We start from the raw sequence: 19,405 nt of genomic DNA, 5'->3' as shown, positions 1-19,405 counted from the left end.
AAACAGATTTTGATTATAAATATAGACCCAGAGTAAGACACAAGTATGGTGTGCCACAGCACAGGGGTCCCCACAAAATTAGGGGCCCCAAAAACTAAAGATAAAAAATAAGGTGTTCAATGCCAGAACCGAATTTGTGAAAATGTTCTACAACCGAATTGTGTAAAAACTGCTTAGATTCGAAAAAGATTCAACTAATTTCTAGAATCGCATTTATTGAACTTAGAATGAGATGATTGAATATCATTAAAAGTTTAATGAAACTAAAAAAACTTTTAAAAAACCCAATTACTTTTCACAACCGCATAATTTAGCATCGAATTTTTTACATCGAATTTGTACAATCAATTTTTTTACAATCGAATTAGTAATTTTAAAACTTAATTACTTTTCACAGCCGAATAATTTAGCATCAAGTTTTTTTACAATCGAATTTTTTTACAACTGTAATTTTTATTGCAGATGCAGTTCAAAGACGACATAATTTTTTCAAACTGGTTTTTGTGTTAAAGGTTAAAGTGTACATGATCCTTCAAAAAAGGTTTTTATTATTTTCGAAAATAATATTTTTTTTTTGTTGCAAAATTTTATGTAAACATCGTAAAATCCAACGAATGTGAAAATATATTAGGCTTTGTTTAAATTTAAAATAGCAAAATGGAATACAAAAAAATTGAAGGTGACAAACGGAAAACATTTGTGTATGTTGCAAGGGACTTTGGCTACATCAAAAATAAGGAAAACAATGGTTTTGTGTATCTCAAATGTAAGCACTGTCAACTTTGTGACGGAAGTGCAAAAATAGTTTTGTTAACTAATTTATTTGAGACGATACATGGTCACGCTTGTGGAACTAGACCCCAAAATTTTGATAACCTTCCAGCTCTTGATAAAATGCGAGACATGGCTTTAACTACACAGCTACCTTTGCGTGAAATCTACAATAATGTCATCCAGTTCTCAAATGAAGGTGTGAAGGCTGCACTTACTTTCAGAAAGTGTGAACAAATTCTTCAGAGTGCACGAAGAAATCGCTACAACACTAACCCTAAATCTCCAAATGAAGCAGTCTAAACATGTTGCAGCCCAATCCATTTTTTAATATCTACAAAGGCCTTGTAGAGTTTGAGGATCAACTAGCTTTGTTCTTTTGTTCTTCAACACTGCTGAAATATTTGTCAGATAAATCATTTTTAAGCTATAATTCATTTCAATATCAAAATGGGGGAACCTAACCTAAAATAATTGTTTATTAGTTTAGATTCCAGCTATTTTTAAATGTTAATAATTTCTCTTTTTCAGAAACCACTATCCTGTTTGTTGATGCTACATTTCGTGTGGTTCCTGCCATCTTCCATGATGCTCAGCTGTTCAATATTTCACTGGAGTTAGGAACAATGATCGTGTTCTGCATGTCTTAATGACTGGACGAAAAGAAGGTCTCTACCTACGTGTTTTTAAAAAGCATTGCAAACTTTCTCCAACTTTAGTGCCACAGAACTGTGATGGCTGACTATGAAACTGCCATCATCACTCTGCCAAAGCTGTTTTTCCAAACATAAGAGTAACCGGTTGCAGATTTCATTATGCCCAGGCAATTCTCAAAAAGATTAAAGCCATTGGTCTGCAGGTGGAATACACAAGGTGGAATATCACCCAATTTAGTAAGGTAGCAGTTGAGATCCTATCTTTAAAACTATTTTTAAAATATCAATTTCTCCAGATCCGAAATGGTTCCCAACCTAGAAGAGATCTGTGTCAAGATCGTCAAAGGCCCCATGAGCGGCTTTGTGGGTACAAAGAAAAGCTTGCAAGTGGTAAATGGACTGCAACCAAATTTCTTGAAGTTGCATCATTCCTCTGCAACGATATGAAAATGCGAAGTGATCAGGAAGTTCAAGAATTCATTGAACAGGTTAGATAATTAATTACAATTTTTAACAATAAACAAAAAGTATTTACTGCAATGTATTCATGCTAGGGGTTTATTGTTGTTGTTTTTGACAGGTGGAGTCCATCTACTAGTTAGATGTTTTATATTTACACTTTTTTTGGGAACAAACTGTTGATAAAGAATCTCAATCAAATGGACAAGCTGCTGTGGTGAAAACACCAATTGAAAATGTCTACAAAGTTTGTCTCATCAACAATTTTCAAGTTGTTGTTTTTCCTTGCCGCCATCTTTGCCTATGCCAGCGATGTGCTGAAGCTATTGAAAGTAGTTCTATTAATCACTGTCCAGTATGCAAAGGACCAACAGCAGATTTTATAAATGTGTTTATTTAATGTACTATTTAATATACTATTGCATACATTAATTTTTTATTTGTTTAACTGATTCGATTCTAGAAGATTCGGTTCTGGATGGTGGTTGTATATTATTCGACTGAAACAAGTTTTAATAACTTAATTAAAAAAATTTGATCCTAAAAAATTTGATTGCAAATGATTCTATCCTAACAAAGAAAGTTCAAATTCGATTCTAAATAGCTTCAATCAATAAAAAATTTGATCGTCTCATTCAATTCTATTTAAATTTGGTTCTGACATTGGACACGAAAAATAATTCTTGATTTTTATATTAATGACTTGATTATAGTACACACTATAATCAAGAAAAAAAAATATTGTGAAAGATGAACTTTGTTAGAAAAGAAATTCAAAAAATTTCTATTAACAATTTTTTCTTTACAAAAATAGTGTTAAAACTTACCTACTGCGATGTCAAAAATAGTGTTAAAACTTACCTACTGCGATTTCAAAAAAAATTTTCTGGGAGTCACAGCCCAGGACCCTTGTGGGGGAATGGGCTTCCATATCAACATGGCTCAGGAGGCTCCACTGAGGTAAACCTGGCCATTGATTATCAAATGAAAGAGTACTAAAATAAGTTTTGGTTTCCCATAATTTAGATATTGAAAATCAAATATGTGATGCAGAATAATCTATGACTCAAAGTCAAAGACTAGATTTTTATCTGGACAATGTTACTGAACAGAGTCACGGAACGGATGTTACTAAACATTCTGTACGTTAAGTAAGGTTAATTCAGTAATATGAGGTTTAAAAAATATTTTATATTATTTTTAGACAATTATTTTAAATTTTGTATTATTTGTTGATATTTTAATAAATTTCAATATAACTTGTAATAAGTTTTTTTAATTTAAAAAAATCTAAAATTCAAATAAAAACCACAAAACAAACAAAAAACAAAAAAATACAGAAGTAATTTGAATTTTTTAATTGTCCAAAACTTAAAAAACTTAATTAAACAGAAAGTATAACATCATGTAGTGACGCAAGCAAAGATTCAACCTGTAGCATATCAACAGTTAATATAACAGAATTAGAAGTCTTTTACTCCTGCCTCATCTATCTCTTGTCTATGAAATCAAATGTTTATTGCATTGGAACAAAAACAAGTATATATATATATATTTTTTTAAACTAAAAACTGCAGAAATAATTTTCTCTAACAATTAAAGAAAAATGACAATATTTTGAAGTTAGTTTATTACAAGAATTTAACATTTAAAATTATTACATTCTCCTTAAATTGAATAAATATAGAAATACGCACCCTATTTTCTAATGACTTTATGTTCCTTAAACAGTGTGGTGTGAGCTTAAATATAAGATCTACATATCATTATTAAGTTTTTTAGGAATGATTAAATGAAAAAATTGAAAATGTAAAAATTTACTATTAATTGGGATTTTAATTTTTTGTTGAGTATTAAATTTTGTTTATATAATTTATTTAGCATAACTTTAAAGGGGAGCTAGGCCACTAAAGAAAAATTTGAAAAAAAATAGTCAACAGCTTAATAAGTAATATCAATCAAGTCATACACCCTTAACTTAATTAAACTTATCTTTCAAAAAATTAATTTTTATATCTAAACTAATGAATAATGAATATTAAACAAATGTTTGTAAGCATTACAAAATTTTAAAAAAAAGAGGTATAAAAACAATACTAAACAAAGTAAAACCATAAAACTGGAAAAAATACTTAGCAAAGTGTAACATGGAAGTTCCACGGTGCACTTTGCTAAGTATTTATTTAGTTCCGAACTGATAAAATACTTAGCAAAGTGAAACCATTGAAATTAAAACAATACTTAGTGAAACCATGGAACTTAAAAAAATATAATAAAAAGAATTTAATTTTTTAAACTTTATTTATAGTTATTATGTTAAAACCTGTCTTGATGAAACTTTCATAAACTTTTGGTTAACAATCCACACTACTGATTCAGAACATTCTGGCGTAGTTAAAGATCCATCATAGTAATAATAACTATATGTTGAATTTTCAGCCACAAAAGATGAAAGTGCAACAGGTTGGATACTTGTTTTGTCTCCTAAAGACAACAAAAATTACTAGCTACCTACTCTATATATATATATATATATATATATATATATATATATATATATATATATATATATATATATATATATATATATATATATATATATATATATATACAGTTTATATATATATATATATATATATATATATATATAAATATATATATATATATATAAATATATATATATATAAAATATATATATATATATATATATATATATATATATATATATATATATATATATATATATATATATATATATATATCAGGGTTGCCACTATAATTTTTCCCACAGTTTCTCCACAAGTTTTTCCAAGAGTTTTCCCTGAGTATTCCCTAAGAAAATAACGTTTCTCCCTGAGTTTAGCTTTTTATATTACCTACGTTTTCCCTGAGTATATATATTATAAATATATATATATATAAACATATATATTTATATATATTTATAAATATATATAAATATATATATTTATATATATTTATAAATATATATATATATATATATATATATATATATATATATATATATATATATATATATATATATATATATATATATATATATATTATATATATATAGACACACACACACACACACATTTTATACATTTATAAAAATATAAATATACATATATCTATATATCTATATATATATATATGTATATATATCTATATATCTATATATCTATATATATATATATATATATATATATATATATATATATATATATATATATATATATATATATATATATATATATATATATATATATATATATATATATATATATAAAATTATAATATATATATATATATAAAAAAAAATATATTTTATATATATACATATATAAATATATATATATATATATATATATATATATATATATATATATATATATATATATATATATACATATATATATATATATATATAAAATTATAATATATATAGATAAAAATATATATATTTTATATATATATATATATAATTATAAGTATATATATATATACATATATATATCTATCTATATATATATATATTATAAATGAAATACAATGAAAAATGCAAATATTTTTAACGATTGTAAAATTGAACACAAAAAACAGTTTTTAGTAAGAAACTTTATCAATAAGTTTCTTCTTTGCATTTAATAGTTCCAAAACTGAATCTAACTCCATTGATTCTTTTTCTGTTTCATCACATTTTCTTTTTAAAGCAGTTGCATTTTTAAGCATTATTAAATCATTATTTTTGTCAGCATTCTCTACAGATTGAATAAAATCTTTGTTTAATATACAACAGGCAGTTACAAGTAAAGTCTTTTTTTTTTCTACTTCTTCAATTTCTTCTAATAAGATTGCTCTTTGGTGGTTTGATTCACACTCTTTCCTTGAATTAATTTTCTCTGCTAAACTTTTTTGTCTGGCTGACTTAACTGATAACACTAATGCATTTGTGATATTTATAGCTTGAACTTTTTGAGAACTCATATCTCTTATAATGCGATGCGAAACTATTGAGTTTGACTGAATATTTTTGATTGGAATTGATTTGTTTATGCTGAAACCCCTTTCTAAAAAAACTTGACCATGACTTACGGTTAAAATCATTTTGATAATATATGAAAGTTCTTTATGTTTGGCTATATCCAGTTGATTAAAAAAGAAGGTATCTAAACAAATGTTTTTTTTATTAAAATTAACAAATTTTTCTATTTATTTTCATGTCATTTCTTAAAAGTATAGAATACTAAGGCATGACTTTATCACTTTGTGTTGCAGATATAATCTTTAAACTAATAAGATAGTGTAACAACCTTTTAGTTTATTTTGATTAAACTCGATTGATGATGCTTTGAGTTCGATTGGTTCAAAACAACTTGCATTTGCTATGATTGCAGAGTCTAGCAGGATGCATTTCAAAAGATTTTCCATGGTTTTTGTGAGAAATAAAACACATTATTTCTAAACTGTTTTACTTCATTAAGAGTGATTTTATATTTTTTTAAAAGTTCTTTTATTGAAACTTCAGCGGCAAAACCTATAATAATATCTTTCCTGTGTAGCAAATAATCTTTTTTATGGAGATCTAATTTTTTTAAATCACTACCTTTTTTGCAACTTTGAATTACTGATGGTTTAATGAATAAAGTTAAAATATTTGTTATCAATTCCCTAAGATCATTGTACATGTATGGAATCATTGGTTGATTGGTCTGATAGTGACAAGTTGGTTTTGAACAAGCTGGCAACATAACTGAAAAATTGTAATTTTGAAACAGTCAAGAAGTCATTCGACGCTTATTGAACATTAAAAAAACATTTTAAGGAATCTAATTCTAATCTAAATCTAGTTAATTTTACAATGTTGTCCCATATTTCAATTAAACGATCTGAAACAACTTGGTCTTCAATCCATCTAGTTGAACAGAAACTTAATGGATAGCGATTTGACCCAGTGACACTGCTATAGTCATCTCTTCTAGCAGGAGTATCATACAATATTTGATATGCTCCCTTAAGAATACTTTTTAAATTCTATGATGTAGACTCATAACCAATCTTAAAAGCTCAGTGTATTGAATGCAAACTACAACTCCCAATGTCAAATAAAGAATTTAATTCATACTCATTTCGGTATATAGAAAGTTCTTTAAAAAACTTCCAATTTGTATTAGGCCCATCCATAGATACTTGGATCATTTTTGATAAGTCCAGACATTCTATTTCTTTATTAAAACCTTTAAGTATATGCGCTGCAGAAGAGTGTCCAAGAAAAACTGAATTCAAATATCGCACATTAACCTGGTTTTCAAGAGTATTCCAAAATCTAACAATAATATCCATTTGACAACTTTGTGTAACTCTGTTTAAACTTTTATCAAACAAGACAATATAACATGGTGAACTATTGATGGTTTTAAGAAGTAACGATTTAAAATATGGTGCTAACCAAAAATTAATCATATACCCTATTTTTGTTCTTCCTAATGTTAGAACTTTTGCAACTTTACTATCTGGAAACATACTAATAAATAATTAGCTCATACTAGCAGAAGCATTATTTGACAAACCCATACATAACAGTTGCAAGAGCCCATTTAATTTCAGATCTTGTTTCTTCATTAGAAGCAACAACAAGTTTTAAAGTTCTTTGACCAACTGCCAGGGGTAATGTTGGTGTAATAGTAGAATTTCTTACAACAGGTTTGAAAAAGTGACTTCTGGATTTAGCTAAATCATTAACTTGGTGCTTTTTACCTTCATTATGACTTTTAACTGCCTGAACTCCCATATTTGACAAGTTAAAGGTTTTTCAGCAACTGCTACTTCTAGCAAATTTATTGTCGTTAGTTTTTACAAGCCATTCTTTATACTCTGGGTGAGTAAGCCAATCATTTTAAAAAAATGTTTGATACATTTTATTTATTATTATAACTCTAAAAAAATGCATTCTTCTTACAACCATATTATATATTTATAGATAAAACGATTACAAATTATAAAATTGAATATAATACATTTTATATTATTTTATTTAGGGTCCATCTATAAAGGACAAAATGCAAATAGGGTTGTGGTCAAGATAAAAAGGGAAAAAAAGTACAAGGGAAAGAAAGGGGGTTATCAGAAAAGGATGTCACTTTCTAAATTTTTTATTTCAATATTTTTATGAAATTATTTTGAGATAATATTTTTTATTTTGGTTTTCAAAAGTGTGGATCAGTCTTAAACATCATTGGGAGATTAAACCAAACCATATTTAAAATAAATTGTACAATTATATAAAAAATTACTAATAATATACATTATGAATTTAACTAGTTTAAACTATTGTAAATAAATTGAAAAATAACTATTTTACAAAAATGGGAAAAAAAATTTACCTGAGAAATCTCTGATTTTTAAAAAGAAAAAAAAAAAAAATCCCTGAGTTTTCCAGGTTTTCCCTGGGATTCATGTTATTTCCAGGTTTTCCAGGTTGAGTGCCAACCCTGTATATACATATATATATATATATATATATATATATATATATATATATATATATATATATATATATATATATATATATATATATATATATATATATATATATATCTATATATATATATATATATATATATATGTATATATATATATATGTATAGATATATAAATATATATATGTATATATATATATATATATATATATATATATATATATATATATATATATATATATATATATATGTATAGTGCTTGAATATCTGAAAAAATACAATTTTGTGAGGGTACTTAAATTTTCATGCTTTCGGTTATCATCAGCCATATTTTTTCTTTAAATCTATTTGTTATTTACTGTTTTATATATATATATATATATATATATTTATTTATATATAAATATATATATATATACATAAATATATATATATATATAAATATATATATATATATATATATATATATATATATATATATATATATATATATATATATATATATATATATATATACATACATACATATGTGTGTGTGCGTGCATGTAAGTGTGTCTGTGACTAATATATTTTTAATTTTATGATAACATAAAATCTTTTACCAGCTTGAATTACATTTTTAATGTTATTAAAAATATCTTGAAGTGGATTACTTGAGGTATCAACTGAATTATCAAGCTAAAAGAACAGAAAAAACCAGTATAAAATATTAGTTATGTATTTACAGCAAAGTAATATATAATTAATATTTATACTAAAATATAATAGAAATATATATATAAATATACATAGATATAGTGTATATATATATATATATATATATATATATATATATATATATATATATATATACATATTTATATATATATATATATATATATATATATATATATATATATATATATATATATAAATATATATATATACGACCCGTAGATGTTGTCCGAAAGTTTTTTCCATATTTTGTTGACAAAAAGTAAAAATTAAAATGCAAGACCGGAATTATTTTTTTTTTATTAATTGATAGACTGCCTGCCCCAACCAAACCCTCAGTCGATGTAGCAACACTCCCTTGCGGGTCAGGCTAAAAGATAGTAGATGTAGCAGCACTCCCTTGCGGGTCAGGCTATTTGTCAGTCGATGTAGCAGCACTCCCTTGCGAGTCAGGCTGTTTCTCAGTTGATGTAGCAGCACTCTCTTGTGAGTCAGGCTATAAGATAGTCCATGTAGCAACACTCCGCGCATGATTTACAGTAAAAAAAATAAAAATAAAAACATTTTATTAAAAAAATTAAAAATAAAAACATTTTATTAAAAAAAATAAAAAAAAAAACATTGTTTATATTGTTAAAAACATTCAGAATGTTTTAAACATGTTAAAAACATTCAGAATGTTTTTAAAACATTCTGGTCAATTAAATTTGAGTTTTTGTGGGTTTTTTTTAAATCGATTTATTTGTAATTAACTTAATGGTTTTTACTTTCGTCCAACACGCAAATGTTGGACGAAAGTCAAAAGTAATTAAAAGTGACGTATGTGTTGGCGTAAGAATCACTTTTTTCCTTCTGCTCTTCCCAAAGACAACAAACTATAGATCTATATATATATATATATATATATATATATATATATATATATATATATATATATATATATATATATATATATATATATATATATATATATATATATATATATATACAAGAAACCAAAACTGCAACTAATTTATTAACATCTTCAAAGTTATCATCCAGCAAAGCAGCAATCATTTGTCGACAGTAATCTCTAGAGCAGATCAGCATTCAGACACCTTCACAGCCTGGTATATTTAGATCAACTATTAAAGAAGCTGTTAAACTTAAAGACAACAACAACAAGTTATTTATTTTACATAAATCATTTTTACAATAGTTTTAACAATAATAAAAATAATAATAACAATAATAATAGTAACAATAGAAATAATATATAATAATAATAATAATAATATAAAATAACAAAATTAATAATAACTATAATAATAGTAATAATAAGTATGTTTACAAAAACTACAATAAAAAAACTATAATAATAATTATAAATATTATAATGGTAGTTATAAGCATAAAATTATTCATCATAAGAACAAATGAAGAAGATTAAGAAGAATTGAAAACAATACATTTAGAAAACTGTTCACTATATTTTGATGGTAAACATATCAGTCACCAAGAATATCAAGTATTAATGTGTAAGAATAAAAAAAGTGAACTTAAGTTTCAAGTACTAGATCAACCAGACAGAAAAGAACCAAAATTATGATGCAGCTGATTAGTGGAAGCTATGTAGCAGCTTACGCAGTTAAAAAAAAGTGTAAAACTTAGTGAAAAACATTTGGAATAAGAAACCATTGAGATTGAAATTTCCCAGAACAAATTAGCAGGCAGAACAAGCAACTAGATTTATTCAAGATCTTTTTAACATCTGTAAAAAGTAAGAAAACCTCCATCTTAGATTTACATTGTCTTACAAAGCATAAACACATATATTACCCTTTAATGAAGCTGAATACTACAAAACACTTTTTCAATATATGCAGTAGCCATTTGTACTTGTAGTTTTTTTTTTAAGTTTGTAATTTTATATTTATTCGTAATTTGTTATGATTACTGAAATGATTAATAATAGACTGTTAAATGCAATCAAAACTACATAATAACTCTTAAATTAAAAAAATTAGAATTAAAAATTAATGGTAATAAAGTTGTTTGAAATTTTGAAGTAATTTAATAAACAAGACAAACTTTTTAATTAATAAAACCATTTTATTAATTCTAAACAATACATGTTTCGACTATCCATAGTCATCTTCAGTTGAACTTTAATTTTTAAATTTGTTTAAATACCTATATAGGTGATTTTTTAATACCAATACAAATTGTAATTATCTGTGTACAAACTATTAATTTATTTCATTTAATTTACCTGGCGTCTCAAAATTTGATTCTCGTTTTATAAAAAAAAGATTACTGAGGAGTGTATTACAAAAATGCAACAAGGAGAAATTACAATTATATAAAGAAATTAATACTTTACAAGATCGCATAAAAACAACTATTTCTTTGTTTGATTGGTTTATTTTAATTAAGGCGCTAAAATTTAATACAGAAAAAGAAAAAGATAAAATTATTAAAATACATGAGAAGAAATTAAGAAGATTAACAATTGGTCATACAAATCCTTTTAATGTTTCAGATATCATAACTAATCGCTCTGATGATGAAATAGACATCATTAAAAATGGTTTACAGTTTTCTATTCCACCAAAATATCTTAAACGTACTGATATTTACTTTACTTTCGAACTAATTAATCGCTCTCTTCAAACAAAACTGAAAAATAATGAAGATTCAGGAAAACTTAAAGCTGAACTTTCCCATTTAGCAAATTCTTATATTTACGATTATCGTCCTTCTCAAGAAACTCTGAAAAAACATGGAATATTAAAAAAACTTTCAAATAATCCAGATATTATTATTCTAAAACCTGATAAAGGTATTGGAGTAGTAATATTAGATAAACAAATTTACGTAAATGGTATTTATAAAATTATTAATGACAAAACAAAATTTAAGCAACTTATGAAAGATGTAACCTTAAATAGAAAAATTCAACTCCAAAATTTTCTAAGGAAACTAAAAGCAAAAGGTTTTTTCAATGATTCCACATACAACAGAGTTTATCTTTCCGGATCTCATCTTGCCCATATCTATGGGCTTCCAAAGATGCACAAGTTAACTTCCTCCAAGACTACCATAAACTTCAGACCTATTGTATCATCTATTGGTACCTACAATTATCAACTAGCTAAATTTCTTAGACATTTGTTATCTCCATTAATAAACACAGAGTTTTGCACTAAAGATTCATTTTCCTTCGTTAAAGAAATAAGTCAGGTTAATCTACATAATTTTTAGTATCGTATGATGTAACCAGCTTATATACTAATGTTCCGCTTCAAGAAACCATTGATATCGCAGTTAATTCGATTATGCTTAAAAATAAAAATTTTAAAATTACTAAAAACGATTTAAAAAAACTATTTAACTTCGCTACCTCGCAAACACATTTTCTTTTAAAAGGACATGCTTATGATCAAATGGATGGTGTAGCCATGGGCTCTCCACTAGCACCTGTTCTTGCCAATTTGTTTATGGGTCATTTTGAAAATAACTAGATTAAATATTGCAATGGAGTTAAGTCAGTTTTCTATAAACAATATGTTGATGACATTTTTGCTGCTTTTCAGTCAGAAAATGAAGCACGTATTTTCCTTAATTATATTAATAGTAAACACAATTCTATTTCTTTCACCATGGAACAAGAAGTGAATTTGAAAATATCCTTCTTGGACATAAATTAAAACTTTTATTTTTTTTTTTCAAATCCCAAATATATTTTGACAGCATAGTCTCTTTTGAATATTTTTTGTGTTTAAATGATTGTTTGTGGTTGGCATAACGTTTTTTCCATTCCCCATCGGTTTAGCCAATATATTGTTTATCACGGTTATTGTATGAGGAAACAATGCACTTGTAATTACAATAATCAGTGTTTTTTTCTTTTATATGTTCATTTTTATTAATTAGCGCGTAGTTGTGGCCTTTTATAATTCTTTCTAAATTTGTTGTACAACTGCAACTTCCCATTAACCAAAAAAAAATATAGTAATTAAAATTTGTTTATAATATTTTATAACTTCCTACAAAATATTTTTTTTCTATAAATTGAATTTTTTTTGAGATTTAGTAACTCTTCCTGATGATCCAGCAATGGTGAAACTTCAAGTTGAAGAAAAAAGTTAGATAAGTGTTTTTTACTAATTTATTATTGCTCTGTTCTTTAAGAACATTGAGCACTTTATTTGTAAAATACACTAACATAATTTACATATATATATATATAACATAATTTACATATATATATATATATATATATATATATATATATATATATATATATATATATATATATATATATATATATATATACATATATATATATATATATATATATATATATATATATATATATATATATATATATATATATATATATATATATATATATATATATATATGTATATATTAGTGTGTTTTTTTTTTTTTTTTGAACTTGATATCGCACACCCTCTTATTTGGTGAGGTTCAATAAAAAAATATTGCATATAATTTTTTTTGCAAACTGATGATGGGAAGTGGTCCCCCACACCTGCTTCATAACCCTTAAAAAACCCTGTTTTTGTCTAAAATGACATATTTCTCAAATGTATTAAAATCAGTTAGTGTCAGTGTTACATGCACCAGTTTTACTTATTAGGGTTATAAAAATTATAAGAATGTATATAGCAATGACCTTTTCCCAGACTCCACCCTAGAAATGATAGGTCTTGGACCTGTTTTATAGGCTCTTTTGAGACCTGTTTTTGTCTAAAATAATATATTTCTGAAATCTATAAAAATCAGCTTGTGCCAGAGCTACATGAATCAGTTTTACTTATTAGGGTGATAGCAATAAAACAAATCTATAAAGCAGTGACCTATTTCCACACCCCACCCTCAGGGCGCCAGAAACCGGACCTGTTTCTTAAGCCCTATTGAGAAAAATTTTTTTGAACTTGATAAATTTTTGAAATGTATTAAAACAAACAATAGCCAGTGTTACATGCATCAGTTTTACTTATCAGGGTGACGACAAGAGTATGAATGTATATAGCAGGGGTAATTTGGGGTAAGAGAAGGAGTTAAGATACAAAAAGCTGTTATAAGTACTTAAAAAGGGTCTTTTTTTTTAACATTTCTTCAGTTTTTTTTAATTGTGAGTACCAGTGGCCCACATGCCCCAAATGGTGTCCCTCTACCAGCCATTTCTACTTCAGCCAAAATTGAAATTTATAAATTTAAATATAACAAAAAATATTGTACTCAAATGAAACTTTTAAAAGAATTTAAAATTTTCTTATGCGTTCAAGAAAACATACTACAAATAACAAATTTTAAAATTATTTGGATGAAATAACATACATAATTTAATTAAATCTTGACATATAACTAAATTAAAATAAAACAGAAAAACAATAACTATATATTAATATTATTATTACAATGTATTCAACTATACTTTTACTTCATATTATATGTATATATATGCATATTTGAGTAGATTTAACTGTTATTATTTGGAATGATTATGGCTTAACTGTTTCTTTGTAGCTTCAGTTAATTTCTATGATTATGTTTTCTACTTAAACTACTTGGTAGAGAAGCTGATGTTGATTGTTATTTTTTGTCAAAACTTCATTAAAATCAGTGGTTAATTTAACTGCCTGTTCTGCAAAGTCATTAACCACTTTCATGGCACGAACTATCTTACAAGCAGACTTGTAGTCATCATGATTAGCCTAAGTTTTAGAAGACGATGTCAAGAATTCTTTTGGTAGATTGAGAGAGTCAAACAAATTCATTGAGCGTCGTGTAACAAAGTTAGCTATAGAAAGTTTAGAGAATGTATAAATCTTGACTGGAGCAAGTCTTCTATTATCACATGGTAATGGTTTTTTTTGTAAGGTATTTACAATTTCCATTTTCTCTTCAATAGAAATTTTATCAGTGAATAATGGGAGAGCAGCTAGATCTTCACTTAAATACCATAACAGAAGTTTAATTTTATTTTTTGCAACATTTGCAACTTTTTTGCAACTTGATAATAGTTCTAGATTACTTTTAAAGGAAAGAGATCATTTTGGTGCTTCTGTTGTGAAAGGTGCCAAAAACAAGAAACATGCATATATTGTGGTTATAAAGAGACATGTTCTTCTTAAAATCCCAATATCTTTCTTTGTGGTATTTAACTGATGACGAAAACCAAAAATTTTTAAACAGTATATACCTTTAGCCATCCATCTTGCATGATGGTAAGCCCCAGGAATGCAAATAGTTGTTGTATCATTATTTTCTCCCAAAAGGAGAAGAGCCACATCAGATTTTCGAGATGCAAGCTACTCTTTTTCAAACTTTTGCAATCAGTTCCGCTTTTATCACTTTCAAATGGTTCAATCTTTGATTTTTCTATTAGCTCCCACTGAGACTTCACTCTACCAAAAATTTCTATGTTTGATTTTTTTGATACAAAAAACGCATCAAACACTGCATTTGCACAGATTTCAAGAATACAAAGTCGACAGGCTAAAAACAAAACTCTTTGATTCATTGACTTCTGTATGACAGTTATTGCCCCATTATGACTTTCTGTATTACTTGCAGTTGTGTCAAAGCAAAGACCTGCAAGATGTTCCTCAACACCAGGCCATTCATGAATGAACTCAAATATACTTTGCCCATTAGAGTGCCAGTACAAGCAGGTATCTCAGGGATTTCTAATAATTTCTCAATATCCAAGCCAGATACAACAATTGGCAGACATTCATGACTGGTTCTACCAACATTCGACAACATTTTACCATCAAAATGAGCAACTTATGAAATCAAGGGTTGTTCCATTAGAGTGGAACGTGAAAATGTTAATTTATTTACATGAATACTGATTGCAGCTAGGGCTGGTGTGGCAATCATCATTGCTTGTTGTGGTGTTATTTTTGTTTGGTCTAATGCTGCGTGAAAGAGTTGACTGTGAAGCATACGTTTGGATATTATAATTGAGAGTTGACTAGTGCCCATAGTAGAAAGTTTTGAACTATTTGGACAAGTAAAAGCTTTTTGTGTTTGAACTGACATATCACAGTCAGAATTTTCATCCAAAGAGTAATCTGAATTGTAATCCATTAATGTATCTGCAGATATAACTTTACTTTTCTTATGTTGTTCAAAGCACCATTTTTCTTCAGGCGTGCATTTTCTGTATTTTACAACTGTTTTCTTATAAATTAAGTCTTCTAATGTCATTAATATCTTTTGGGGACCTCTCTGGTCTATCAGAAGTTGTTTATCTTCATTAATCTTGATGAGACAATCCCATACACCATAGGCAATATCAAAGAGTGTATTCATCTTGGCAGTGAATTTTTCTTGATAGCTATTTTGAATAGCTGAATTTCTACTTCTGTGCTTAGACACTTGAACATGGTGCTTGTAAATACTCATTAGTTTAGCAACTACATGAGGCTTTGCTATAGTTGGAATACTAGCCTTAAGCTAGAAAATCATAACTTCATCTGCAACTGTGTTGCAGAATATTTAAATAGTTGACATTTTGATTATCATTCCATAAAAAACTCTACATAGGGCAACACCACTTGTTGGCAACTGACTCGGCCTATCTATTGTTGAGAGAATATGTCCAACTAGCCAAATATTTGTAGTTGAGTGTGTTGCTTTGTCTGAAGCAGCCATTTTCTTAAGTAATACTTTTATACTTTTTTACTATAATAGAAATATTATAATAGAAATTTAATAAATATAAAGTGCTTAAAGTCAAATAATAAAACAACAAAGTCTTAAATGATACCCCCTCCCCTATTTTCCCTACATTTTTCAATAATGAAATCAAAATATGCATTTAGGAGTGATTTTTGGTAAACAATGCTGAGGGGGTAAATCTAAATTTGCTTGTACTTTCCAGTCTTCTGTGAACTATCTATGTTGTAGCATAATACTTCATATTATTTGTTATTAGATCAATTTATAGCAGTACTTTGAATGAAATAAAATAGAGCTACATAATTAAGTTTTTAGACAAACTTTGGTCAATTTAGGGTTCCGAAATAAGGTTGGGGGCACCACTTTCCATTATCAGTTTGTAAAAATTTTTTAGCTACAGTGGGGTGCAAAAAAAAAGCCACACTAACATTTTTTCTTGATTTTCAGAATATGATGTATAATAAAGCAACTAAAAAAGTTGGATGTGGTAGTAAAAAATCCAGGACAAAAAAGGTATGTTTATATATAAACTTATATTTAAATAAAATATTTAAAAAACGGATTAATACCGACACATTTAATGTTTTAGAAATAACTAACATATATAGGATCGGACAAATAATTGAAGCCGCTGACAAAGGAGAGTCTCACAGAAGCATTGGAAAACATTTTAAACGACAAAACTCATAATATACATAAATTTACATATTCTGAGAAAAAACTGAATTTGAGTCTTACTAATATCTAATAATGGAAAATATCTTGTTAAATAAAAGCACCAAGTGAGTTTTTTTCTAGAAAGCAAAAGCAAACATGCAAGGAAACCATTAAACATGACAAAAAGAATAATGATAAGGGTTGTTTTAGTGCACACAAAGTTGGAAAGTTTTACCGGGTTGAGGGTCAGGGGCGCAGGGGCGTGGTGGCTCTAAAAAGCCCATGCAGGATTTTTATTAAAAGGACTATATATGCGGGATTTTACCATATATGCTTGATGTAAAGGCCCATACAAAAAAATGAATATATGTATATGTATATGTGTGTGAGTTTATATATATATATATATATATATATATATATATATATATATATATATATATATATATAATAACTGACCTTATTCTAATAAATCATCAATACAAACCAACAAGTTGAGATAATACTATTTGTAATTAATAATATTGTTTGTAATACATCAAAATAAAAAATGGCAACAACACGATGCAACGACCGTTTTTGTTTTGATTTTCTTAAAACACAACTTTACCGCAAGCAAATACAATTAGTATTTTATTGTTTGAAGAACACAAAATTAAAAATCAAAGATTTTAATTTTTCTATTACAATATAATGATATATATTTTATTATATAACAATATAAAGTTTTTTAAATTATATATAGTTTTGTTTCTAAAAAAAATATTGAAAATCTTGAAAAATAAGAAATTCTTTTTATAGATAGTTTATGCTTTTGTTCAATTCGGTGTTTTAACTTTTTTAACATTTTTATATAAACTCACAACAGCAAAAATCCCGCACTAAATATGGTGCCGTTATCGACATAATTTAAACATGAAAGTTTTTATAACTTAGTTTCATTTAGCAGTTACTTCATTGAAAAGTATTTCATATTTTTTCCAAAAATGCTATTTTATTGTTTTTCATTTTAAAAATAAAACAAAACTAAAATAATGAAATCAAAAAAAATTTAAAGCTATGGAATCTTTATAATTTATTTTAAACTAACCTATAAATAATTGCAATAAAAATGTGTCGTAAATAAGTAAAGTGTATAGGTGTAATATCAAGTTGTATTTGAAAATATTTGTGGTCCTCCCATACCTCAATTAAAATAAGTTCGTTAAATATTGTTTTACGCTTTTTTTAAAAGGAATTTTTATGTTATATATATTTTCAAACTCGTGAGAGTTATATATTAAAAACAAGCGCAAGTTATTTTGATTGATAGCGGGGAGTAATTTTATGGTTATCTTAATTGTTATTGATATTTACAAATACTCATGAATATTGACTGAGTGAGTAAAATGATCTGAGTACCAGATTTACTCATAAGATGTTTTTTATTATAATATTTCGTCAGGGTTTGTTTTTTTTAATATATATTGCATATTTAAATATGTATTTGTGTATTTATATAATTCATAATTCAAAGTTTGCATAACATATCTTCTTGAAATGTACATTTTGCACAGCCATCGTCCTTTTTTTGTGATTTCTTTATTTACATACAATAATATAAACTGTATAAAAATAAAAAACTTTATTTATTATAAACCAAGTTTACATCAGTTTCGAAACGTTACAAAAATGCAAAACATGAGTTCGATATTTATTTATATAAAACTTAATTTAAAATTTAACACCAAAACATTTTTCTTAAATGAATTAAAACGCATTACAATTACTATAGAGTAATTGTATTGCGTTTTAATTCATTTAAGGAAAATGTTTTGGGGTTAAATTTTAAATTAAGCTAACTTAAGTCCAACAATAATAATAGCTATTATTATTGTTGGGTCTGCGGACTTTCTTAAATTTATTGTGTCAACATTACGATCGTTAAAAACTGTTTTAGGGTTTGTTTTTTGGAGCAATATTATT

The 19,405-nt window shown here is 26.1% G+C and overlaps 1 protein-coding gene across 1 annotated transcript in view; it reads right to left on the bottom strand.

The window, feature by feature from the left end:
- Positions 1-19,405, bottom strand: part of LOC136072011 (carbonic anhydrase 7-like) — a 56,238-nt gene that overhangs the window by 6,792 nt on the left and 30,041 nt on the right. Inside the window, exons 7-8 of the mRNA XM_065819477.1 lie at positions 8,971-9,046; positions 4,210-4,370 (exon numbers count right to left, since the gene is read on the bottom strand). Of these exons, the coding sequence (XP_065675549.1) occupies positions 4,210-4,370; positions 8,971-9,046 (237 nt within the window). The remainder of the gene's footprint in view (positions 1-4,209; positions 4,371-8,970; positions 9,047-19,405) is intronic.

The sequence above is a fragment of the Hydra vulgaris genome, chromosome 15 (genome assembly GCF_038396675.1).
Source record: "Hydra vulgaris chromosome 15, alternate assembly HydraT2T_AEP".
In the NCBI taxonomy this organism is placed as follows: domain Eukaryota; kingdom Metazoa; phylum Cnidaria; class Hydrozoa; order Anthoathecata; family Hydridae; genus Hydra; species Hydra vulgaris.
This window is presented reverse-complemented; position numbering and strand designations above follow the sequence as displayed.